Here is a 26,172-nt window from a genome sequence, read left to right on the forward strand (position 1 = left end):
GAGGCCTTTCCTAGGAAAAGACGGCATTTGCGATAAATATCCTGGTAAGAGGAAAATTAGATGGAGTATTTTAGAAAAATGTTAGTTTTTCAACTGTTTAAAATCGATAAAGTTCCAGTGACAATACACAGTGGTCCAGGAATCAGTTTTACGTAGAAAGATGCATTTTGCACTTTAGAATGAAAAATTAGACGAAAACGGTCTTCTACAAAGTTGTTTGTATTAGTATTAGTGTATATACACAATCAAAGTAGGCATGTTTTTGAGAGAAAAACAACAATCACTCCCAAACGGAAGAAGATAGTGAGTTTCTTCACTCACCAAATTACACATTTTTCAAAGCTCTAAAAGTGTTTCATAGACTACTTTGATGAGATATTAGAATTTAAAACGCAAGAGCCAGAAAACCAATTTTGCTCGGACCGTAGGGAAAAACCTCTAAATCGGTCAATTTAACCCTTTATAGGCCTGAGTGAAAGCAGAAATACTGAAACCCCCACCGCTCAGCGAATTCTTAACGAATTCAAATGATTTTTTGTCAGTTCACTGGCCCACATATCTAGTTTCTAAAATCGGCCAGAGGAACTCGGAAATATTCCTGTGGCCGGAGTTATTCCGGTGGGTCACTGGGTCAAGTCGAGTGAAAAATGGCTATTTTTTGGGACATGCCAAATAACCTGTATTTAATTGCAATGACAATCATTCTCATTTGCATTAATCATTAAGATTTGATATTCATCATTATAAATGAAGAGTTTTGCACCGTTTAAAATATACCAGATGTGGCCATTCGGACGTAATACCCGAAAGAACCGGCTGTAGATTTATTGGATACTACGCCGTTTCAATTCACGAAAAGTAGAAATCAAACATAATTGTGCACTAAAATGCGTTCCCATAAGCTTGACACAGATGTTCAGATACAAATTGGCCACTTTATCGTAAGTTTGAGGCGTCCCGGGACCCTAAAATGGTTATTTGTAGGATTAATCAAATGCAAAATTCATAGTTATCCAATTCATTCATTTCTCAAAAGGTTCACACTGATGCAATTTTCTTAAAATTCCGTCATGTAGTGGCCACATTATAGCCGATTCCGGAAATTATCTGTGACTTGAAATTTGCCTACCTTCAGGGGCACAAACGCACAGTACTCTTCTCACCCGACCTGACCCAGTGATCCGCCGGAATAACTCCGGCCACAGGAATATTTCCGCGTTCCTCTATCAACTTCTAGAAACAAGATATGTGTGCCAGTATACAGGCAAAAAATCATTTGAATCCATTAAGAATTCGCTGAGCGGTGAGGGTTTTAGAATTTTTGCTTTCACTCAGGCCTATACGGGTTAAGAGATACAAAAAAACTTTTTTAAGCAAAGTTGCTTGAAATTGAATGGTTTACAATTTTGCTGAAACATGTATAATATAATTTCTACAAATAAGAAAGTCAGTTACACCATTTCTATGAGAACGTGGACCACCCTAATTTTCAACAACACCAAACAAAGGGCCTTACTAATACAAACAACTTTGCACAAGACCGTTTTCGTCTAATCTTACATTCTAAAGCTCAAAATGCATCTTTCCGCGTAAAACTGCTTTCTGGACCATAGGCAATTTACACTGAAATCAGCAAAAAACCGATTTGGTTACATGTTGGACTTGAGGCCTTTTCAATTGTTGGTCTTGAAATTTGCTGTATCTGTTGTAACTGTGCTTAGTTGATGGATGAATCTGCCGGAGCGGTCGATTTGGGGGCGAACAAACTCTCTTCGGGCTGGCAAGAACTCTAATCGAAGTACTTCTCTGGTTCCCGTTTGGTCGTAGCAGAGTCTGTCTTTCTTCGTCGTTTGAAGGACTGCGGTAGGAGAGAGAGATGTTACGCAGTAATGGAAGAGTTGTCCAGGTTGCAACGGCCGTCACACCGCAGCTGGTTCTGATTCCTGTCTCTGACGATGGATGCTTCCCCATCAATCACTCGAAGATCTCCTGACATTCCTTCTAGAGGATTCGTAGAGCGGTTGTCAACCGAGGGAGCTACACATCAGGTTTGTCCATTTTCGAAGTGATGCAGGAATCGTCTCTTCTCTCTCTCTCTGGCGCACAGCGTAACATTGGTCCATTGGTTGCGCGTTGTAGGACCTCTCCACTTCACTGGGATATGCAACTCCTTGGCATTCGCCGCTGGCTGACACTTTGATTCATTGTTGTTTCCGGTCGCCACTTCCTTGGGGAGCGCAGACTGACGCTTATCGAGGACTGTAGTACCATGACTATCGCTACTCGATGTAGTGCCATCAGATTTGATATCCTTTTCATGGACTCATTTGATTGGAAGAAGTCGTATCGTTGTTCAACAGACTCAGTCCAAACGGCAGGTTGCCCCACTGCAGGATAGGTTGACGTAGAATGATGAACCTCTTTCGACGTGTAATACTCACAAGCCGGGTGATCGCAGGTGGTGTTTAGCTGGTTTTGTTGTGCCATTCTTTGACAGAGACCCGAAGCTGTTGATGACAAACCTTTGCTGGATCGCAACAGATTTGAAAGTGTCAGCACCCAACTCCACATATTCCGAAGGAGGACACTCTTTTCCGGTTCAACAAGTGCGGGCCACAAAATCCAATTTCAGGTGAGTGAGGAGCTTTATCCGATATGGTGACGTCTCCACGTTCGCTGGTTACTCGTAAGGCTCCTCCTTAGCGAGCTCCATTCTGTTGGTAGCTATCGTAACACACAATGCCTTTACGTACGACAGCCCAGAATGCTCCACTGCATTGGGCTCCACTTGTTTGGTGTTAGCCACAGTGCCGTCTTAAAGATCTCTACTAGATGAGAGGTAATACTTTTTATGGACGCAAACCGGTTTCAGGGCAGCTGAGTTACACAGGACATCTCAGAGAACTCCGTCCGAATGGACTCTGACTCCTCCTCTTCTTCAGATGGCTGACTGTTGCACAACCGTAGGAAAGTCTGCGGTAGTCGCTGTGTGGAATGGCTCATTCACACAACACGGTCCAGAGAGGTCATCCAAAGTAGACTCTGGATTCATTATGGTTGCAACCGTCACGGTCTTAGCGGCTGCATTGAGTGCATGGTATGACTGCTCTCCACTAGCCGGTGAAGACTGCTCCTGCGTAGCATCTTCCACTTGGTCGATACACGTCACTCTATGGCTGCTTAGACTGCTCCTCTTGAATCGAATCGGGCATGTCGGACGTCTTTTTATGTTTCGATGACTCCACACTGGACGAATCGGTGAGTACTTGCTCCTTTTGGGCGTTCTTGGTTTGGATATCAGTCCGATCTCATTCCGACCGTGAATCGGCTCTGCATGATTCGGAGACCTTTTCCTCGTTGGGCTCTACCAGACGAGGAATCCGGAATGCCTTTGGTAGTCGAGATGCTTCGCTAGCCCGTGAATTGCCTGCTCGAGCAGGTGTCGCCGCGTTACTTGATACTTCCACACAAGACGGGTTGAAGCATTCTCTCTGAGCAGACTCCGACCGGTAACGACTCAGGGTCCTATCCGAAAATCGTCTCTGTGTATACTCTGACTATTAATGTTTGCATGCAACTTATTTGAAAATTCTAACTCCGAAACTGTTGATTATAGAGAAAAATGTTCTATGAAGAAGTTGTAGTGAACCGTTTGGAATATGAGACAAAAATATATACTGAAAAAATATTTTATGTTTTTTATGAAAAATTCAAAAATAAAACTAAAATTTTATATTTCACAAAAAACCCGTTTTTAATATTTTTTAAACTTTTACCATAGAATCTTGATAGTATACAGATGTTTGGGACAAAATTTCATGATGGAGAAATTTTTTATAAACAAGTTTTTCTAATAACAACTTTTGGTCGATTTTCAAAATTTTGTTTTTTTTTGTCAAAATAAATAGGTTCTGATGATACAATAAGAATCTTGAAATGATTCTGAACCATAATGATTTCTCTAGGATTTTTTTTGTTTTTCCCTGACACTACTTACTTTGAAAAATCATAACTCAAGAACGAAGCATCATAGAAACAAAGTTTTTTTATTATGAAAATAAAAGCAAATTTTCTCAGGAATAAAAAAAAATAACTGGAAAAAGTTTTCCACAAAATTTTCCACCGTTGAGAAAATTCGTAAAGAAAAGCCGGAAAAACTATGCTCCAACTCGTGGAAAATTTTCAAAAAAATATTTTTGAGAAGGTAATTTCATAAGCTTTAAACGCTGAAATTTTTAAAATGGTATTTTTTTATTCGTTTTTGAGTTATGGCCGATTTTGTAAAAAATGTGCACCAAATCAAATCGGAATCAAATTTTCTAAAAACTTTGAGATTTTTTGAAGTGGAATAAGTTTCCCAGGACATATTTCACCGTCAAGGAAAATAAATAATGATAAATCGGGTTATTCCAGCTTACAAACAAAGTATATTTGAAAAGAGCGATCAATAAGATCCAATCCTAAACATTTTTTAAATACGCTCATTTTTCGTTCCTAAAACATGATCAAATATTGCCAAGATGAGCTGTTTACAAATTTATACATTTATAAGTTTATAAAGCTTATTTTCAAATTTATAAGTTTATAAACAAAACTACTTAAGAACGAAACAGCATAGAAACAAAGATTTCTTCAATCATAATGTAGGCATTGTGATGGTATCTGTGGCAACATTAAGCGAAAACTTGTAACCAACTCAGTTATTTGGTCACCAAGTGGCTCGGTAGCTTAGTTGGTAAAGCTCTCGTCTAGTGTACAAGAGTCCTGGGTTCAAATCCCAGCCGAGCACGTGGATTTTTTTCATAATTTCACCCATAATTTGTCCATCTTTACCACGCGTAATGAGTTAATTAATTTAATAACCATGCGGATTGGATTACCGAACAGCTCAATATAAGAGTCAATTTATTAAGCGAATGGCTAGAGATGCTAGTATTAGAAAGTCAGCAGAAATTAATAACGCCAATCAATTTTTCGACTGGGCTGTGTCGCAAAAGGTGGAAGACCAATTTAAAAAAGATTGGGAATTTATCTATGCAACTGAAAATGACTATTCAGAGGCTGAAAAATTTCTTCAGGAAAGATTTTCTAACCTTGTTCCAATTCCTGGAACAAAAAAATATCATTCATTTATACCAAAAGACGAACGAAGCATTTTTGCTAGTGAATTCTCAGATGCACATGAAAACCAAGAAAAAACAGCATGCTTCGTTCTTAATAATACAAAGAAACGAAAATATTCTGGTGTTAGCAACCAAAGACAATCTTCCCGGTTGAAAAAATAGATAGTTTTAAGATGAAAATGTAAGTTATATACTGAATAATTGAATAAATAAAATTTAAAAAAAATAATAATAATAATCTTATTTGTTCCATAGAAAAGAAAGCATCCCTTTTCAGTTGAAAAATTGAGGCAGAAACAGTTTTTTTTTCTGATTTTTTAGCGGTGTAATTTTTCATGAAAAATATCATCCATTCCGACTTATACTTCATTTAAACCAATCCCATATCTTTTTTTTTTAGATGTTTTAGAAAATTTGCAATTGCTTTGATAAAAAATCTTTGTTTTTCCGATACTTCGATTGAAATATGGGTTTTCAAAGAAAAGGCTTATATGGTCATTTTCCACGAAATTGGCCATAACTCAAAAACGAAAAAAAAAGTCTATTTCAAAAATTTGAGCGATTAAAGCGTCTCAAAAATATTGTTTTGAAAATTTTCCACGAGTTGGAGCATAGTTTTTCCGTTGGAGCATAGTTCTTTACGAATTTTCTCAACGGTGGAAAATTTTGTGGAAAACTTTTTTCAGTTAATATTTTTTTTATTCCTGTGAAAATTTGCTTTCATTTTCATAAAAAAAAAACTTTGTTTCTACGATGCTTCGTTCTTGAGTTATGATTTTTCAAAGTAAGTAGTGTCAGAGGAAACCAAAAAAATTCCAACTGAGTTTTCCGGGAAAATAAGCGACCCTGAATTTTTCTCAATTTTTTTATTCATATATTGATGAGCCCTGCCTATGGAAAAAGTTTCATGAAAATCTGATACCCTTCGGCCCACTTTGTACGGAAATTAAAAAAATCCCTTATTGTCAACTTACCAGATAGGCTCGCGGATAAGTGCTCGATCATCAGCAGCGCTTCGGTATGAAGCTGGTCGGAGCTCATGCTCTTCGAACTCCCTCGCTAGAACCCTTTTCAAGATCTCCCGATGAAGGTTGGAGTCAGGGCTGCTACACAAACAGATTTATCTGTATAACGCAGATTTTTTTTTATTCTGACATAGATTCAATTTGTATGGAACACAAATTTTCTTTCAACAATTTTTGTATGGACTCAGATTTTTTTGCATGGGACACAGATTTTCTAACCTGGTGGATACAGATTTTTTATCAAATCTTCTGGCAGCTGTGGTTGGAGTACTCTCGGAGTACTTCTTCTCGTAAATTCGCTGCAGTGATGATCTCATCGGTTTGGGGACAACATTTCGAAAGTCAAAACGTCGAATGCCAATACATTGAATCCCAAAATGTTAAAAGTGATAAAACGTGGAAAGGATAAAACGTCGACAACGGCGAATTTTCAAAATCGTTTGCCAGACTTTTTTTTCACATCAGTGTCGATTAAATATACTATGAATAACGTTTGACACATTATGAATTATTTATTCTTTCGGAAGAAAATCATTCTTCCAAGAAATTTCGTTTCCTTCAATGTTTTACTTTGCGACGTTTTGTCCTTTAGACGTTTTGGCATTCGACGTTTTGTCACCCAACCAATCTCATCATTGATCTCACCTCCTCTAGGTTACAAATGACGTACGTGACCTTTCAGGTGACTTGGTCACGTACATGGATATGTTTCTGTATCTCATCCATGCGGGGTGCCACAAATCTCGGCGAGTAGAGGCTCATGGGGTAAGTCGATAGGGATTCTTCAGCTAGTCGCCTTGTTGACCAGCAGGAATTTCTAGAATGGCATCCTTGTTGACCACGGGACACAGAAGCCACTTCTATGACACGCCTTGTTGTGCAGGGGAAACAAGGTCTGCTTCTATTCATACTCTCGTTGATCAGCACAAGGCATCGCTGTTGCCGATCATTTCGTAGACCGATAAATGCTGCTCTGGTATCTTTGCCGGCGACAGGAATTTTTCAACATTGTCGATAACGTCATCTTTCTAAGTGGTCAGGCTACTCAACTATCCGCAAAACAAAAATTCCATGCTCACTAGCTCCGCCTGGTGGCGTAGTTCCGTATCAGAATGGCCACCGCATTTCAGCCCTTGAGCTACTGATCAACTCTTCCGAAGACACCAACCTTCGAAAACATCAGGATCTAGAGATATCATATGCTACAAAGTTTGCATTCTTACCCCTCAACTTGCACTATATGAAAGTTAGAAAAAGCGATCCCATAAGCCCTGGGTCTCCTATAACCCGGATTCCTATAACCATATGTATAATAGGAGACCCGACTGTATTTGTAACAAAATATGTGAGATTTTTTATATGCTGCAGTGCAAAACTTTAATTATTTCAACATCATCGTGCATATAATTTATAACTACCATTGTTAGAAAGAAAACACCATATCTTAATAAAATATCAATATATAATTCTATTAGTTTCAGCTAGTCGGGTTGCAACTGTTTAATGCCGGGTGCGAGATTTCTGATGCCACTAAGTACATCTTGTTCAATGAGGGACAATTGTTGCCACTGTCTTGATCTTCATGAACCGTAACCGTAGTCACCAACAAGATCACTCTGTTAGGGTGCAAGGTTTGAACTTGACTTAATGTGATGTTTGGTTAAGTACATAAATACTTGGAAGGCACTGATCATCATCAAGATGCTGTATGGTTGGTTACGCTCGGTTAGATCGCCAAGTGGCCCTATAAACTATTTAACTATCATAGAAAAGTGGCAGAAGCGGAACATTTCTTAGCCATCGCTTTGTCGCGCCTTGGGGCGAGAGAATATGCAAATCAGATCGGTTTCGCACCTGCACTGCAACCTATCCATCCGGTGTGGGTAGAAATCTTGTTTGTCATTCAATTAACGCAACTGTGCAAATCCATTCAAGCATCAAGATCTAGTTTCAGATCGTTCTAATCTTGCGATACTGTGTTCTTTGTGGATACCCAAGCATCGTAAAATTCCGATGATGTTCGATGAATAAATTACGGTTTCGTGTGTGATTGTGATTTCCGATAGTTTTTTGGACGCTTAATGTCATATTCGTCTACGGGCATTAAGCAGTACATTTGTCTTTGGAAACGAGACGCGATAGAAACATTTGCGAATCTAATGACGATTAAAGCCAAGGTTCACTGAAGTATGGTTGAAAAAGGTTTATAACTGCTTCCAGACATCACATCAGGTGGCGGCAAGTTGATAGAATGAAATATTCGAAATGCATTTCCGGATACCGGATAAGCTTGCGCATCGCTTCGTTTATTATTTGGCGTATTTTGACGGCCGCTGATGGCAAAAAAAGTTTGGATCAATACATTACTGCAGTGCATTATTGCAGTGCCAGATGGTTTAAATGCATTAGCTGCGTAATTGGTCATCACAATCCAATAGTATGCGAGCCTTCCTTAGCTAAGTGGCAATTTGTGCGGACACAAAGCAGAATTATCTCGTTTTTTTGCTGTGCGTAACGCATTCAAACAACATTGGCGCAGAAAGCCCTTAGTAAGTGTGGAAATGCTCTTCGAACTCTAAGCTGAAAAGTAGGCTCTGTTACAGCAGGAACGCAAAGTCAAGTAGAAGATGAAATTCCAAAAATAAAAATGATGAGGAATTTCTGGAAGATGTTTTTGGAAGAATGTGTGTAAAGGTTTTAATTGTTATGTAAAGGTTTTAATTGATCTTAAAAGCACTATTCTTGAAAAATCTGATAAATTGCCTGAAGTATTGTATGTTTCAAAAGAAGGTTCAAAATTTGATGTTACAATTGATGAAGACCTTTTCAAGATTAAATTATTGGAGTAGATTATTATTGCTAGGTCAATATTTGAATTTTCCATTTCATAAATGGTCTCAAAATTAATCAACCGACAGCTCAATCTTCATAACTTTTCATTCCCAATATACTGATACATTAGAAAGAATATGTCAATGAGAATCTACTTAGTGACATCTACTTTGCTTTTGATAAACACTACAACTACTACTTCGTTGACATGGAGACGTATCTATCTTAATGATTTTTCTTTAACCATCATTATGAGATTTTTGTAAAACATAACCAGCTTGAACCTAAAGATCAGACATGGAAAAATAATCTGTGTTATCGATAAACGTTTCAAAAGGAGCCAAATAGAGTATGAAACAAGATCGCAACTTAATCCATAAGTAAACAGAATGTCGAATATGGCACTATATCATTTAACTCCAACTAGAATTTTAGAGAAGATTCTATTTGAAATTAAATGGTAGTGTACCGAATTCATTTATTTTTTCATTCACTTACAGTTTCCACTGAACAGCAAAAGATTTATTATCAGAAATACAAAATTTTCATCAGAACTTTGTTTGAAATACCTCTAGAGATTTTATGTAAGTATCTGTCAAGCTGCTTAGCGAATATTCCAGACAAATCAAAAGATGATTATTTTTAAATAAAGTGGAAACCTAGAACCATTTTTTCTTATTTTTGTAATTGTGTATTGGTTGAAATCATTTCTGGAACGGTTATTGAGTTATTGGAAACCTCTTGCTAACAAAATTCATGAAGCCAAAAAAAGGAACAATATTTAGTTTCCTCGTCAATTTTGTTCACGAATTTGAAGAAGCATTACTAGTAGGATTCCAGTAGGTGCTTCTATAAAAACTTAGCAAAGTAAAAAATTTCTTTTTTTTCTTGGCTATCTGGTCCTGAAAAAAAAATATTCGAGTAGTTTAATTGAATACCTTTGAGTAAATAAAGGCCTAAAAATCAATGGTAAGTATATTGAATTGTATAATAGGAAATTTCTTTTAAAATTTTTGAATAGATGTTTTAGAGGAATTCTCAAAATTCGTTCATAGTTAGATAATTTTCCAACAAACTCTTCTTGTTTTCTTGAGAAATAGTCGACATATTTTTTGTTTCAATTTTGTCTGAATAGTTGAAATTTTAAGCTTTCATTCCATATAAAAAGATTGGAAATCGGTTAAGCTGTTCAAAAGTTATAATTTTTTTTTAAACATTACAAATCTAATGCTCTGAGACCTACAGTGTGTGCCGATAAAAAATGACTGATTTTTTATTTTCAAAAAATATATCTCAAAAACTAAAAAACATACATCGCTGAAAATTTGACAGTATTGGTGAAATTTTCTGAACTTTCAAGAAAAAATGAGAACAGCGATAGCCCCTTTGGTCCCGAGGCCTTCAAAACACGAAAAAACGGAAACTATTGAGTTTTTTCATGTAAAAAAACACAATTTTTGTGAAATTTTATATTTTTCCTGAAAAGTTAAAATCTTTTGCCTTCATTTCGCTCAAAAAGATTGAAAATCGGTCGAACGGTTCAAAAGTTCTAATATTTTTAAAAATAAAAATTTTGCAAAATCGCGATTTTTCTGGTCACCCTATTTCGGAAATGGTCACCCTAATCAAAAAAATCCAAAAATACGTTTATCCTTATTTCTGATAAGGAACAAAATAGCAAATTTGCACGGAATTCGGAGACCCACTAGATCGGTTTTTCATGGAATGGCTGTATGATACTCTCAATGTTACATTTGTCCTGAACTCTGAAGTGTTCATATGATGAAAAATGAAAAAAAAAAAACAGGTAACGTTGAGAAATTGTGAAAACCAAACATGCTACCTACAAAGTACGGTATAAATGACCACGGATGAACGTTTACAATCGAAAAAAAAAGATATGATGTAATATTTTTCCAATAACAAAATTATATCAGAAGGTATTACAATTCATTTTATAACACATCATGTTACAAAAAGTTATAACAAAGCTTATTACAATCTTGTTATAACTGGAACAGAATTAAAGCTACATTCACAATCATATCAAAACTATATCATAGATTGTTATGATAGCAGGACATGATATAATTGTGTTTTATTGTATGAAAAACATTCACCAAGAACGAGTTAGTTTGTCGTTCATATACGTCATTAACTGTGATGTCATGGTTTTCAACTCAGACGCTGGAGAAATTTGAAAAACACCAAGTCCATTCATATGAGTTACAACCTTTACTTCAAGTGTATCAATAGCCTCAACGGAAGGGGCATCGGGTCCATTCCGGTGGTTTGGTACATATCTCGGTTCGATTCCCGTTATTGACTAAAAATATTTAACCAAAAAATGAGTAAAATTAAGTAGTTTTTACTACAGTTCGGATTAATTTTTAATTAGTTTGGATTTTTACCCAAAGCGAATGAAGTATGTTACCAGTTTGATATGCTGTAGTGCAAAATTTTATTTATTTCAATAACATCCTGCATCTAATTTATAACAACCGGTGTTACTCAAAAAAAGATCCTAACTAAAACTCATCAAGTTATAATTATGACAGCTTCAGCTAGTCGGGTGGAAGCAAGCCACTTTTTTGTAGCCAGTCACTATCTTTTTAATGCATTCCTACTACATACTAGTCGCTTTTCCCGACAAAAAGTCAATATTTTCAAACTATTTTTGGCAAAAGCTCCGAGATAAATTGTGATTGGATCATTTTTTATATTAGACCATGGCTCAAGGTGTTGAAGAGTATTGGCCCAGAACGAGTAAATTTTTCATGTTATTACATGTTTACAGAATACTAAGCTAGAGTATTCCATACCAGTTAATTTTTAAAAATTACCACCTGAATAAGGTATGAAACAGCCCCATATAAGAATTTAAATAACTTAACTAAAATCTCATGCACATTTTACAAACACCAAAGTGATAATTAGATTAGTTTTTTGCAATACCTATGTAATACATAATGAAATTTCATATTGAAATTATTTTTTCAATTGTTGTTCAATACCTTAAACAGTCCCCAATAGCTTTAGAATGAGGTATTTTTATTTGTTTAGAACAATATTTTCAACATCAATACCATAATAATATCAAACTGAGATTTGGACAACTCCTGCACTACTAAACATTACCTAATTGTAGTATGATACCAGATCATGGTATGCATAGTTTTTAAGCTGGGAATTCATAGATTTGGAGCATTGTAAGAGGAAACTAAATCCATGTGGAAAATCCGAGGAAAGCGGGAAAACACGGCAATTCCAATTGACCGGGAAATGCCCGGGAAATTGTAAATCTTTACCTCTCGGATGAAAGGAGATAATATTGACAATTGGCACTTCGCTTCATGAATAATGTTTGGTGATTTTTATCTGAAGAGATCTTTGGCAGGATTTCCTCCACATAAGATGCTTTGTGAATCTCTGGATAAAGATATTAATCAAATTCAAAGCAGATCCTATCAAGATTGAAAGATTTTTTTTAAGATTGATGCTAGGAATTTAGCGGGAATCTAGGCGATCGGAAAGTCATTGAAAAGGTAATGGATGGATTGCTAATAATATTGTAAGGGGTTCTTTCATAGGCATCTCGCTGATTTTTCGTTAAATTTTTAGTAATTCCTAGCGGTTGGTAAAACGTTAAGCTTGAAGATTTTTTGGAAATTTTGTGGGTTATCTGATTGGTTGATAATGAATCTGGAAAGATTCATTAAGAATGATTGAAATTCTGGGTAAATTCATTAGCAACTCCTTTTTGACAGATTTTTGGAGACACTGATACTGATTCTAGAAGAAGACTATTTTTAATTACTAACTTGAATACATAGTCCGTGATTTACGTTATTGCAGATTTACAGTGGATTCTTCAAGCCATTCTTCGCGAATCACTTGTTAGAGATCCTTTGTTTAGTTCTTAACGACATTCATGGCAAAATCTTTTTTGGATTCCTAGATGCTTGTTAGGATTTATATCAAATTACAATCCAGCTAGCAATGTGTTTTTGGTTTCATATCGTTCTGTCATAAAGATCTCGCTCTGGATCAAATGAGAGCTTTGCCATATCAAGATTCTTTCCAGATCCAGTCATGTAGGGAGCCGAATCCTATTCTTGGCACTTGTGATTTACTTGGGCAGTGGGTTTTTTTTTAAATATTACAGAGCTCATATATGGCGACAATATACGTCCTACTGAAGTGCTTCTCATTGCAAAGTTTCAGATAATTCGGCCAAGAAGAACCCCTCATGCCAAAGTGAATCATTAAAGTACTCAAGTGGTTCTGCATCCTACCACATGGGGGTGACCCATTTCGACGTTTCGCATAAAGACGTTTAGCATAATGGGCGTTTCACATAAAGCAGTTTCGTATAAGAACAGGTAAAATTTTTAGGAAGGCAAACAATTTTCTTTATGCCAAACGTCCATTATGCAAAACGTCCACCCATAAAATTATGCGAAACGTCCCACCACCGTACCACATCTAATGCATAACCTCGTAGGTGCTTTTAAGAAACGAATGGTTTGATATAATAAACATTGCCGTTTTGTGTTGTTGTCTAATCTTATATACAAAGAAGAATTCTATACAGTCGACTCTCCAACCGATTCGATATTCAAGGGACCATTATCGAGTATATAGAATATACCGACACTAAAAAACCTGAAATGGAAGAAGCAAATTCATGTAATTTCAATGCATATGTACGATCACTTCTGTAAGAAAGCAATTTTATTTTGTTGATAGTATTTTATGAACTATACTTTGAAAAATCACGATATTTTTACTGTTCATATTATTTATTCATCCCCAAACAAGAATTAGTCATAGTTTCTTTGAAGAAGGATTTTAAAATAAATATCGAGTTATGGAGGGAAATTTACCTCTCACGTGACATCGACTAGTGGAGATATCGAGTTCTAGAAATATCGATTTATGGGAAGCACGATGTATGAAAATACGAAGGGACGGTAAAATCCATCGAGTTATAGAGTGTATCAAGTTATAGAATAACGAGTTGGGGATAGTCGACTGCAATTCTAAAATATCCTAATTTCATAAGAAAAACTGCTATGAATTTTTATTTGTAAAAAAGCTTTTTAAATTCAAATCAAATATCAAGAACGTCTAGAAAATATAAAGTTGCGGTACCATCTTGCCGTCCAATTTTAAATTTTCAAACACCCGAGAAAAATCTAGGAATTGGAAAATTGTTTTTGAATTGACACCCTGTGGATGTTTTCGCACAAAAAGTTTATAAACGTAAGATTTATCATGAGAGAATCATGAGATTGAGAAAATAATTAGCTTTCTGAACGCCCTGAAGTTTCAGTCTGAATCTACATTAGTTTGTGAGCCTTTACAAATCGTTAACTACATGAGATCTGATATTGGAGGCCATCCAAATCGTTCTGGAGTTCAGGTCCTAATGATCTACGGGCTGTACTATTGTACTTACGCAGTTTTTGTAATCGTAAAGTGTGCTGTGATGAATTTTGAATGTCTTATGGCCCGGATTATCATTAGCAAGCACATGTTTCATTATTAAAAGCTGCTTATATGCTGCTTGGTCAAAATTACCCTAAAACAAAATTGTAACCAAATAATTTTCATAAGTTCATATCACTATGGTATTGACTAGCATGTATACATTCGATCAATCAATATTGCCAAAAGTTATCTCATACTAATTATGTAATTATTCTAAAGAGAGTTTAAATTTGAAATTTCTTCAGGCCATTAGATTTTTTTCTGTGCTTTTCAAATAAAGACGAATTCCATCCAGAAAATATATACACTGAAAAAATGTTTTATTTATTTTCATAAAAAAAAAAACAAAAATAAAGCTTTAATATTAAATGACACAAAAGCCCTATTTTTAATATTTTTAAATCTTCACCATAGAATCTTAATAGTAAACAGATGCTTGGGACAAAGTTTCATGATGGAAAAATTTTTAATAAAAAAGTTTTTTTAAGAACAAATTTTGGCCGTTTTCCAAAATTTTGATTTTTTGTCAAAATAAATACGTTTTGATGATACAATAAGAATCTTGAAATTATTCCGAACCATTTTCGAATTATTTTGAGTTTAATGCAAAAAATATAATTTAAATATTAAAACAGGCCATTTTCATTAGTTATTCGCAATTCTTTATCAAGGAAAATAAGTGAGTGGAAAGAAATTACTTGTAGTCTTTACTTTTGCAAAAGTATTATTACAGTAAGGACCCGATTTTGTCAGCCCCTCGATGAATTTTAGGCTGACAAAATGAGGAACCTGACAAAATCGGGTCATTTTATTTTTTTCCCGTTTTTCAAAATTTTACGTGTAACATGGTTACATGGACTTTTAAGAGGGCGATGGACATGGGCGTAGCCAGTTTTTTTTTAGCAGGAGCTCTCCCTCCCTTATATTGGTAATATCGATTTTTAACACTTGAGAAAAGGCATTTGCATTGCCCCTCTGGCTCCGCCTATGCGTGCATGACATCAAACATCATCATCAATTTTAATGTAAACGTGGTAAAACATGACGATAATAATTTTTTGACAAATTTAAAAAAGGCTGACAAAATCGGATCAAAAAGCTGACAAAATGTGGGGTAGACAAAATCGGGGGCTGACAAAATTGGGCCAGTACTGTGATTCGTAAAATGACTACTTCTAGAGAAATTATTCATTCTATGGCAAAAATAAAAAAAAATGGGGTTTTTGTGTAATATAAAATGTATGTTTTATTTTTGAATTTTTCATGAAAAACATAAAATATATTTTTCAGTGCTTATTTTTTTCTTGTAGGTCAAATAGTTCACTAAAACTTCTTCACAGAATTTTTTTTTTCTAAAATCAACAGTTTCGGAGTTAAATTTTTTTCAAATAAAGTTGCCTGCAAAAGTTCATAGGCCATTCGCAGTTATTCCTGAGTCAAAACGGTCGATTTTTCTAAGGAAAACACTTATTGTATCATAACAGAAACATGTGCAAAATTTACTGCAAATCGAAGATGGTCGAGTTCTATGACTGAGCGATTTTGAAAAGGAATTCGTCAATTTATTATGATTAGATTAGAAATTTGTGCGAATCAAAGAATCAATACACTTCCTGTTGAATCAAACATTATTTGCAATTTTCTGTATTTTAGTAGCTTCGAAAAGTAGTTCTACCAAATGAGCGTTTTTCTGCAAAACATAACTGTTGCGCCAGTTATTGAAAGTTGTTTAATTTAGTTCGTATGAGACAACTTATAGAAGAAAAAAAAAACCATCTTTTCTTCCAGTGCTGGTCTCGTTTAGAAGCTTGGTCTATTTTATTGTGAGTGCCTTAAAAGTCACTATTTTCAAAGAAATGTCTATATAAACTCTTATTTAACCAACTAGAGACTATCTCTAAATTTATTTATTTTTTACATATATTCCGACAATTTCTACACAAGTTTCTTCAGAGATTCTGTTCAATGTTTTTCCAGGAATGTCTCCCAGGAAATCCTGCAGGATTTTATCGTGGGATTCAAAAAAAATATTTTTTCAATAATTATCTATATTCTATTTTGTTTCATGGCTGTAGCGGTCATGCGACTCAAAGCAAAAGGGAGTCTATAGAACCAAATGATGGAAAATGAATAGGTGGATAGGCGTCGCAAGGGAGCGACAATATTGAAATGACCGCTACAGCCATAAAACAAAATAAAATAAAAAAGAATCACGGTCGATACCTTTTCCTATGTCAATAATTATCTTAAAAATACATCTAGAATAATCTCCTAGAGAGTAGGGAATTTTTCAGAAATCCTCGCAAAAGTTCTTCAGGATTTTCTACAGAAGTTTGATTAGTAATGTGCAAAACGTTGTATTTGTTTTAGCGATGCTCTCCTATTTTTTCAAGGATTTCTTCAATAATGGCTTAAAAAAGACCTTGATAATTCCCTGGGGACTTCTCTAGAAAAAATCCTGATTAAATAGTGTGAGAACTTCCTTCAGAAATATCTCAAAGAATATCTCCTGGGCCTTCTGAAGAAATCAGAAGGTATTTGTGGAGTAATTTTTAGAAGTATCCTTAAAGATTTCTTGGTTGAAAACTTGGAAAAAAACACTGGAGGAAATCCTATGAAATCAATGGAGGCATCTCTGGAGAAATTATTGCTTGAAAATAGCCTAAATGGATATCTTGGACGAAATCTTAGCGAAATGAATTGAAGAATCACTGGATGAACTCCAGGATTTTCTTGGAAAGTTTGTGAAATACACTTTGGAGGAATGCTTGAAGAAATCATGGTTGGGTCATTGAAGTAATTTCTGAGGTTACAAATGAAAATTTAATTTTTAAAGGTATCTTGAATTGATTTCGTGGAGGAATTCCTTAAGAAAGCCGCTAAAGAATAAATATATGAATTCTTTAGGTAAATCAATTTCTGTTCTTGAAAAAAAGCATACAGTCGTATCACTTGCAATTCACAAAAAAAAAAAATACATTGAAAAATTTCTGGTCGGGTTTTCAGAAAATTTCTTATAAAAAAATATTTCCTGATTACTTGATTATTTTTACTTGGCTCCCGCATGCTTTCTTTTTTATTCCCGTTGGATTTTTTTTTTGTTCCTGTATGGTCCCTTTTTATAAGCATAAGGTCTTCGAAGTTTCTGTTTTAAAGGCACACAGCCGCTACCAGCTTTGTTATTCTTTTTGGCATTACGTATTCACTGGAACAGAGTCTTCTTGGCAAGTATGAGCACTTCCATATTTATCAACTGAGAGCTTTCTTTGTCGAAGTTCTCATTTTAGCATTTATATATCGTGTGGCAGGCACGATGATACTCTAAGTATGGCCAAGGAAATCAAGAAAATTTCCATTACGAAAAGATCTCGAACCGACTGGAAATCGAACTCAGACACCTTCAGCATGGCTTTGCTTTGTAGCCGCAGACATTACCACTAGGATAAGAAGGCCTCCATGTACATCAATCAGTCTGCTCAAATATGTCAAGCTTCAGAGCTGAAGAGAATACATACACTTGTTTGAAACTTTGGAAGTATTTTCTGTCATTCATCTCTTTTCAAAACACACAAAGAACCTGAACTAGATCAACCAATGCGCTGCTTACCTATAAAGTAATCGATCAATTCGCCTCACACACATCAATCCTCCCAATCCCCATGAGAACCGCTTATCAAACGAAAATTCTCGATCCCCACGGTTCTTATCAGAATGTGACATTCTTCGCAAGAGCCAAAACACACCTGAGATTACAGCGCTCAGACAACAAAGCCCCAATCCAAAAACCAGCTTCACCGGCTTCCAAGATCAGCTGGACAATAATTAGAACCGGCTCCTCGCTACGCTGCTACGCTACGCTTCTCCATAGACCGTTTACACTTCGTCCATCCAACACACATCCGTCATCAGTTTCGCTCTCGCGCTCTTTCTCTCCGAACCTGCATCACCCAGTATAACTAATATGAATCCTCCCGCCTAAGCGCAGAAGAAGTCCAACGCAAACGACGACTTCACGATGTCCTACACGCGCTCGCACAACTCGAATTCGAGTTGTTTGTTTTCGGTTTTTTTTGGCAACTCTCCCACTAGTTCTGAATGTGGCGGTGTGGTGCGGTACTGCAGTGAGGGGGCTAGGGTTAATTGCAAATTGCCAATGCTTAATTCTGCGCGCGATGTTAGAAAAGATCACGACGAGTTGTCTACCATTAGACGTTAGTGTTTCGGTGACTGTGACCCAGTGTGCATCCTTTTCCTGTTGTGACTGCAGAAATGGTTCTTCTGAGGGGAGATCCTGTGAAATTGGCGCTTTCGCTGCTGATGGTGTTGAGCTACGGAAGTTCTGTGCTGGGAAATGGACTGATACGGAACGACTGCGTGTGTGATCCGCTGAATGCCTTCCTCGACTCGTTGCCGCTCAATCGCGAACGAACAGTGAGTTGGACTTTCTCCAGAAGAACTTGTGTTTGAAGTGATCGTGTTCTTGTTGGGTTGTTTCTGACAGGATCAATTGCTAGAGACGGATGGCTATCAAGGAAGAGCACACAGAGTTGTTACAAAGGATGGCTACGTGCTGAAGCTGTATCAGATTTGGCGCGATCAACAGCCAGTGGTGAACTCAACACGTGGGACGATCCTGCTGCAGCACGGGATCATGCATTCTTCATCGGACTGGTTAGTGTTGGGACCGGGTCGATCGATCGCCTATCAGTTGGTAGACCTTGGTTATGACGTGTGGCTGGCAAACAGTAGATCTACGATGAACTCGCATCAGCACGAGAAGTTCTGCACTTGTTCAAAGGAGTTCTGGGACTACAGTTGGCACGAACAAGGCTTTTACGATCTGCCGGCGATGATCGACACGGTCCTGAACGAAACTCAGCAGCAGCGACTCCGGTTGTTAGTCTACTCAGAAGGTGGAGCTATGGCAATGGTCATGCTCTCAACCCGACCCGAATACAACGATAAATTGATCGCGCTGGATGCCATGGCTCCGGCAGCGTTCGTCTCCAACACTTGGTACCGCTACCTGGCCATACCGTTCGCCAAGATCCCGAAAGTCTTCCGGGTGAGTACCATGCACCCTTAGAGATATCTCAACGTACTTTTTCACTTCCTATTCCCCCCTCATCGCAGTCGGCCTACGCGCTATACTCAACCAACGAAGTTACGGTAGAGGCCTGCCAAACGGAGTACCAGATCTGCTCGGATCTTTATTTCCAATTCCTGAACGGTGAGAGCGTCGGCATGAATCGGTCCTGGGTGGATCGAATCTACCAGGCCATGCCTGCCGGCGGATCCATCAAGGAGGTCCTGCACTACGTCCAGCTGATCTGGACCCGCAAGTTCGCGCCGTTCGATCACGGTCCGTCGAAGAACTTGCGGCTCTACGGACAACGGACGCCTCCGGAGTACCCGTTGGATCGAGTGTCTGTGCCAGTGAACATCCACTACGGACTACGGGATAAGATCGTCGATCCGGTGGGAGTGATGCGGCTTGGCTCCCGGCTCATCAACAGCCCAAGGGTTCGCATGAGGCCGTACGACGAGCTGCAGCACTCGGACTTTATCTACGGCGATGCCGCTTATAATATGGTGTACAAAGATGTTCTTATGTGGATAACGGAATAAAGTGAAGGGGTTAATGGAGCCGTGTGGTTGTGTTCGGTATTTGAAGTTGGAGTTGTCAGAAAAGTTTCATAGAAAAAGAGACTTCAGCCAGTTCTCTGTTGAGGCCTGTGCGTTGAATTATGTGTGAAACTGTGTGTTGATTGTGTAGATCTGTGATAACTTCAGTAGAAGCTTCTGGAGAAACCTCTGCGTAAAATTGTCAGAAGTCCTTTGTGGAGATCTCTGACGAGATTTCTTATCACAAAGTTAAGTGCAGGGCTCTGTAATAGATTTCGTTGACGTATGTAAAAAAAAAAACATTTACGGCCGGAGATGTTTGTGAAATTCTACTGAAACTTCTGTAGAATCCTTTTGGAAACTTCTGAAAATTATGTGCATAACACTGTGGAGACTTTGAAGATCTCAATGGAGACTTTGTGAAGCCATCTGTTAAAACATCTGGAATGCTCTCTATTGAAACCACTTATGGATTGATTCGATGGTGACCTTTGTGTTTACTTCCCTGATAACTTATGTGGATGCTTTTGAAGAATAGCCTTTCGAAAGTTAATGAGAAAGCCTTGGTGCAGATTTAAGATTTTTTTTGTGGAAACATTGAAATTGAAATTGAAAATTGAAAATTGAAAATTGAAAATTGAAATTGAAAATTGAAAATTGAAAATTGAAAATTGAAAATTGAAAATTGAAAATTGAAATTGAAAATTGAAAATTGAAAATTGAAAATTGAAAATTGAAAATTGAAAATTGAAAATTGAAAATTGAAAATTGAAAATTGAAAATTGAAAATTGAAAATTGAAAATTGAAAATTGAAAATTGAAAATTGAAAATTGAAAATTGAAAATTGAAATTGAAAATTGAAAATTGAAAATTGAAAATTGAAAATTGAAATTGAAAATTGAAAATTGAAAATTGAAAATTGAAAATTGAAAATTGAAAATTGAAAATTGAAAATTGAAAATTGAAAATTGAAAATTGAAAATTGAAAATTGAAAATTGAAATTGAAAATTGAAAATTGAAAATTGAAAATTGAAAAATTGAAAATTGAAAATTGAAAAATTGAAAATTGAAAATTGAAAATTGAAAAAATTGAAAATTGAAAATTGAAAATTGAAAATTGAAAATTGAAAATTGAAAATTGAAAATTGAAAATTGAAAATTGAAAATTGAAAATTGAAAATTGAAAATTGAAAATTGAAAATTGAAAATTGAAAATTGAAATTGAAAATTGAAAATTGAAAATTGAAAATTGAAAATTGAAAATTGAAAATTGAAAATTGAAAATTGAAAATTGAAAATTGAAAATTGAAAATTGAAAATTGAAAATTGAAAATTGAAAATTGAAAATTGAAAATTGAAAATTGAAAATTGAAAATTGAAAATTGAAAATTGAAAATTGAAAATTGAAAATTGAAAATTGAAAATTGAAAATTGAAAATTGAAAATTGAAAATTGAAAATTGAAATTGAAAATTGAAAATTGAAAATTGAAAATTGAAAATTGAAAATTGAAAATTGAAAATTGAAAATTGAAAATTGAAAATTGAAAATTGAAAATTGAAAATTGAAAATTGAAAATTGAAAATTGAAAATTGAAAATTGAAAATTGAAAATTGAAAATTGAAAATTGAAAATTGAAAATTGAAAATTGAAATTGAAAATTGAAAATTGAAAATTGAAAATTGAAAATTGAAAATTGAAAATTGAAAATTGAAAATTGAAAATTGAAAATTGAAAATTGAAAATTCAAAATTCAAAATTGAAAATTAAAATTGAAAATTGAAAATTGAAAATTGAAAATTGAAAATTGAAATTGAAATTAAAAATTCGATAAACCTAAAATTCAAGAAATCTAAAATTTAAGAAATTCAGAATCCGAGAAGTCCAAAATTTGAGACATCTAAAATCCGAAAAGTCCAAGATCAAAGAAATCCAAAATCCAAGAAATTCAAAATCCAAAAAAATCCAAAATCCAAAATTTGAGAAATTTCAAATCTAAGAAATCCAAAATCCGGAAAATCCAAAATAAGAGAAATTCAAAATTCGAGAAATCCAAAATCCAAGAAATCTAAAATCAGAGAAATCCAAAATACGACAAATCCCAAATCTGAGAAATACAAAATCCGAGAAATCCAAAATCAGAGAAATCCAAAATTAGAGAAATCCAAATTTAGAGAAATCTAAAATCCGAGAAATCCAAAATATGACAAACCCAAAATTAGAGAAATAGAAAACCCAAGAAATCCAAAATTCGAGAAATCCAAAATCCGAAATTAAAAATTCGAGCAATTTAAAATTCGAGAAATGAAAAATCGAAGAAATTCAAAATCCGAGAAAATCAAAATTTGAGAAAGAGAAAACCCGATAAATCCAAATTCGAGAAATAGAAAATCCAAAATTCGAGGAATCCAAAATCCAAGAAATTCAAAATCCCAGAAATCTAAAATTCGAGCAATCCAAAACTCAAGAAATATAAAATCCTAGAAATCAAAAATCCGAGAAATCCAATATTTGAGAAATAGAAAATCCCAGAAATCCAAAATTCCAGAAATCCAAAATTCGAGAACTACAAAATTTGAGAAATGAAAAATCCAAAATTCAAGAAATTCAAGATATTCAAAATTCAAAAAATTAAAATCCGAGAAATTCAAAATTTTAGAAATTTTTAAAGTTTTAGAAATTCAAAATCTGAGATACCCAAAATCTAAAAAAAAATCCTAGAAATCTAAAATTCAAAAAATGGAAAATCCAAAAAATCAAAATTCCGAGAAATTCAAAATCTGAGACATCCAAAATTCGAGAAATCCAAAATTCGAAAAATTAAAAAAATCCAAAATTCAAGAAATTTAAAATCCAAAAAATTTAAAATTTGAGAAATCTAAAATTCGAGAAATAGGAAATCCGAGAAATACAAAATTTGAGAAATTCCAATATCCGAGAAATCCAAAATCCGAGAAATCCAAAATCAGAGAAATCCAAAATCCTAGAAATCAAAGATCCGAAGAATTTAAAATCCGAGAAATCCAATATCCGAGGAATCTTTAGTCCGAGAAATCTAAATCCGAGAAATCCAAAATCTGAGAAATCCGAGAACTCTAAAACCCGAGAAATCCAAAATCAGAGGAACATAAAATCCGAGAAATCCAAAATCCAGCGAATCCAAAATCCGAGAAATCCAAAATCCAGCGAATCCAAAATCCGAGAAATCCATAATCCTAGAAATTAAAAATCCGTGGAATTTTAAAATTTTAATTCAAGAAATTCAAAATCCGACAAATTCAAAGTCCTAGAAATTAAAAAACCGGGGAGTTTTAAATCCGAGAAATCCAAAATCCGGCAAATTCAAAATCCGATCCTTGGAATAAACATCCGAGAAATCTAATATGAGAGAAATCCAAAATCTGAGAAATCCAAAATACGCGGAATCTATAATCCGAGAAATCCAAATCTAAGGCCCGAGAAATCCAAAATCCGAGATCCGAAATCTGAAATCCAAAATTTATCGGCTTTTCGATCTCTGATTTGTGATTTGTGATATCGGATTTCGGATTTCGGATTTCGGATTTCGGATTTCGGATTTCTGATTTCGAATTTCGAATTTCGAATTTCGAATTTCGAATTTCTAATTTCTAATTCGAATTTCGAATTTCGAATTTCGAATTTCGAATTTCGAATTTCGAATTTCGGATTTCTGATTTCTGATTCTGATTTCTGATTTCTGATTTCTGATTTCTGATTTCTGATTTCTGATTTCTGATTTCTGATTTCTGATTTCTGATTTCTGATTTCTGATTTCTGATTTTCTGATTTCTGATTTCTGATTTCTGATTTCTGATTTCTGATTTCTGATTTCTGATTTCTGATTTCTGATTTCTGATTTCTGATTTCTGATTTCTGATTTCTGATTTCTGATTTCTGATTTCTGATTTCTGATTTCTGATTCTGATTTCTGATTTCTGATTTCTGATTTCTGATTTCTGATTTCTGATTTCTGATTTCTGATTTCTGATTTCTGATTTCTGATTTCTGATTTCTGTTTCTGATTTCTGATTTCTGATTTCTGATTTCTGATTTCTGATTTCTGATTTCTGGATTTCTGATTTCTGATTTCTGATTTCTGATTTCTGATTTCTGATTTCTGATTTCTGATTTCTGATTTCTGATTTCTGATTTCTGATTCTGATTTCTGATTTCTGATTTCTGATTTCTGATTTCTGATTTCTGATTTCTGATTTCTGATTTCTGATTTCTGATTTCTGATTTCTGATTTCTGATTTCTGATTTTCTGATTTCTGATTTCTGATTTCTGATTTCTGATTTCTGATTTCTGATTTCTGATTTCTGATTTCTGATTTTCTGATTTCTGATTTCTGATTTCTTGATTTCTGATTTCTGATTTCTGATTTCTGATTTCTGATTTCTGATTTCTGATTTCTGATTTCTGATTTCTGATTTCTGATTTCTGATTTCTGATTTCTGATTTCTGATTTCTGATTTCTGATTTCTGATTTCTGATTTCTGATTTCTGATTTCTGATTTCTGATTTCTGATTTCTGATTTCTGATTTCTGATTTCTGATTTCTGATTTCTGATTTCTGATTTCTGATTTCTGATTTCTGATTTCTGATTTCTGATTTCTGATTTCTGATTTCTGATTTTCTGATTTCTGATTTCTGATTTCTGATTTCTGATTTCTGATTTCTGATTTCTGATTTCTGATTTCTGATTTCTGATTTCTGATTTCTGATTTCTTGATTTCTGATTTCTGATTTCTGATTTCTGATTTCTGATTTCTGATTTCTGATTTCTGATTTCTGATTTCTGATTTCTGATTTCTGATTTCTGATTTCTGATTTCTGATTTCTGATTTCTGATTTCTGATTTCTGATTTCTGATTTCTGATTTCTGATTTCTGATTTCTGATTTCTGATTTCTATTTCTGATTTCTGATTTCTGATTTCTGATTTCTGATTTCTGATTTCTGATTTCGATTTCGATTTCTGATTTCTGATTTCTGATTTCTGATTCTGATTTCTGTTCTGATTTCTGATTTCTGATTTCTGATTTCTGATTTCTGATTTCTGATTTCTGATTTCTGATTTCTGATTTCTGATTTCTGATTTCTTGATTTCGATTTCTGATTTCTGATTTCTGATTTCTGATTCTGATTTCTGATTTCTGATTTCTGATTTCTGATTTCTGATTTCTGATTTCTGATTTCTGATTTTCTGATTTCTGATTTCTGATTTCTGATTTCTGATTTTCTGATTTCTGATTTCTGATTTCTCTGATTTCTGATTTCTGATTTCTGATTTCTGATTTCTGATTTCTGATTTCTGATTTCTGATTTCTGATTTCTGATTTCTGATTTCTGATTTCTGATTTCTGATTTCTGATTTCTGATTTCTGATTTCTGATTTCTGATTTCTGATTTCTGATTTCTGATTTCTGATTTCTGATTCTGATTTCTGATTTCTGATTTCTGAATTTCTGATTTCTGATTTCTGATTTCTGATTTCTGATTTCTGATTTCTGATTTCTGATTTTCTGATTTCTGATTTCTGATTTCTGATTTCTGATTTCTGATTTCTGATTTCTGATTTCTGATTCTGATTTCTGATTTCTGATTTCTGATTTCTGATTTCTGATTTCGGATTTCGGAGTTTCTGATTTCTGATTTCGGATTTCGGATTTCCGGATTTCGGATTTCGGATTTCGGATTTTGGATTTCTGATTTCGGATTTCGGATTTCGGATTTCGGATTTCGGATTTCTGACTTCTGAAAATTGAAAATTGAAAATTGAAAATTGAAAATTGAAAATTGAAAATTGAAAATTGAAAATTGAAAATTGAAAATTGAAAATTCAAAATTGAAAATTCAAAATTCAAAATTGAAAATTAAAAATTGAAAATTGAAAATTGAAAATTGAAAATTGAAAATTGAAAATTGAAAATTGAAAATTGAAAATTGAAAATTGAAAATTGAAAATTGAAATTAAAAATTCGATAAACCTAAAATTCAAGAAATCTAAAATTTAAGAAATTCAGAAATCCGAGAAGTCCAAAATTTAAG

The 26,172-nt window shown here is 34.5% G+C and overlaps 1 protein-coding gene and 1 non-coding gene across 2 annotated transcripts; both read left to right on the forward strand.

The window, feature by feature from the left end:
- Positions 1-4,717: 4,717 nt before the first annotated feature.
- On the forward strand, positions 4,718-4,789 carry Trnat-agu. The gene has a single exon. It is a non-coding gene; the product is annotated as a tRNA-Thr (tRNA).
- Positions 4,790-18,426: 13,637 nt separating this feature from the next.
- On the forward strand, positions 18,427-20,127 carry LOC110680506 (lipase 3-like). The gene is made up of 3 exons (XM_021856305.1): positions 18,427-18,904; positions 18,975-19,538; positions 19,607-20,127. The coding sequence occupies exons 1-3, from the start codon at positions 18,743-18,745 to the stop codon at positions 20,099-20,101; spliced, it is 1,221 nt and encodes a 406-aa protein (XP_021711997.1). The 5' UTR covers positions 18,427-18,742; the 3' UTR covers positions 20,102-20,127.
- The last annotated feature ends 6,045 nt before the right edge of the window (positions 20,128-26,172 follow it).

The sequence above is a fragment of the Aedes aegypti genome, unplaced genomic scaffold, assembly GCF_002204515.2.
Source record: "Aedes aegypti strain LVP_AGWG unplaced genomic scaffold, AaegL5.0 Primary Assembly AGWG_AaegL5_hic_scaff_150_PBJ_arrow, whole genome shotgun sequence".
NCBI lineage: Eukaryota > Metazoa > Arthropoda > Insecta > Diptera > Culicidae > Aedes > Aedes aegypti.

What these genes read in the sequence shown, in the direction of transcription:
- LOC110680506 (XM_021856305.1), top strand. Translation starts at nt 18,743, where the DNA reads ATGGTTCTTCTGAGGGGAGATCCTGTGAAATTGGCGCTTTCGCTGCTG. An exon ending in CGCTCAATCGCGAACGAACA is followed by an intron (nt 18,905 to 18,974) that starts GTGAGTTGGACT and finishes TGTTTCTGACAG; the next exon opens with GATCAATTGCTAGAGACGGA. An exon ending in AGATCCCGAAAGTCTTCCGG is followed by an intron (nt 19,539 to 19,606) that starts GTGAGTACCATG and finishes CCCTCATCGCAG; the next exon opens with TCGGCCTACGCGCTATACTC.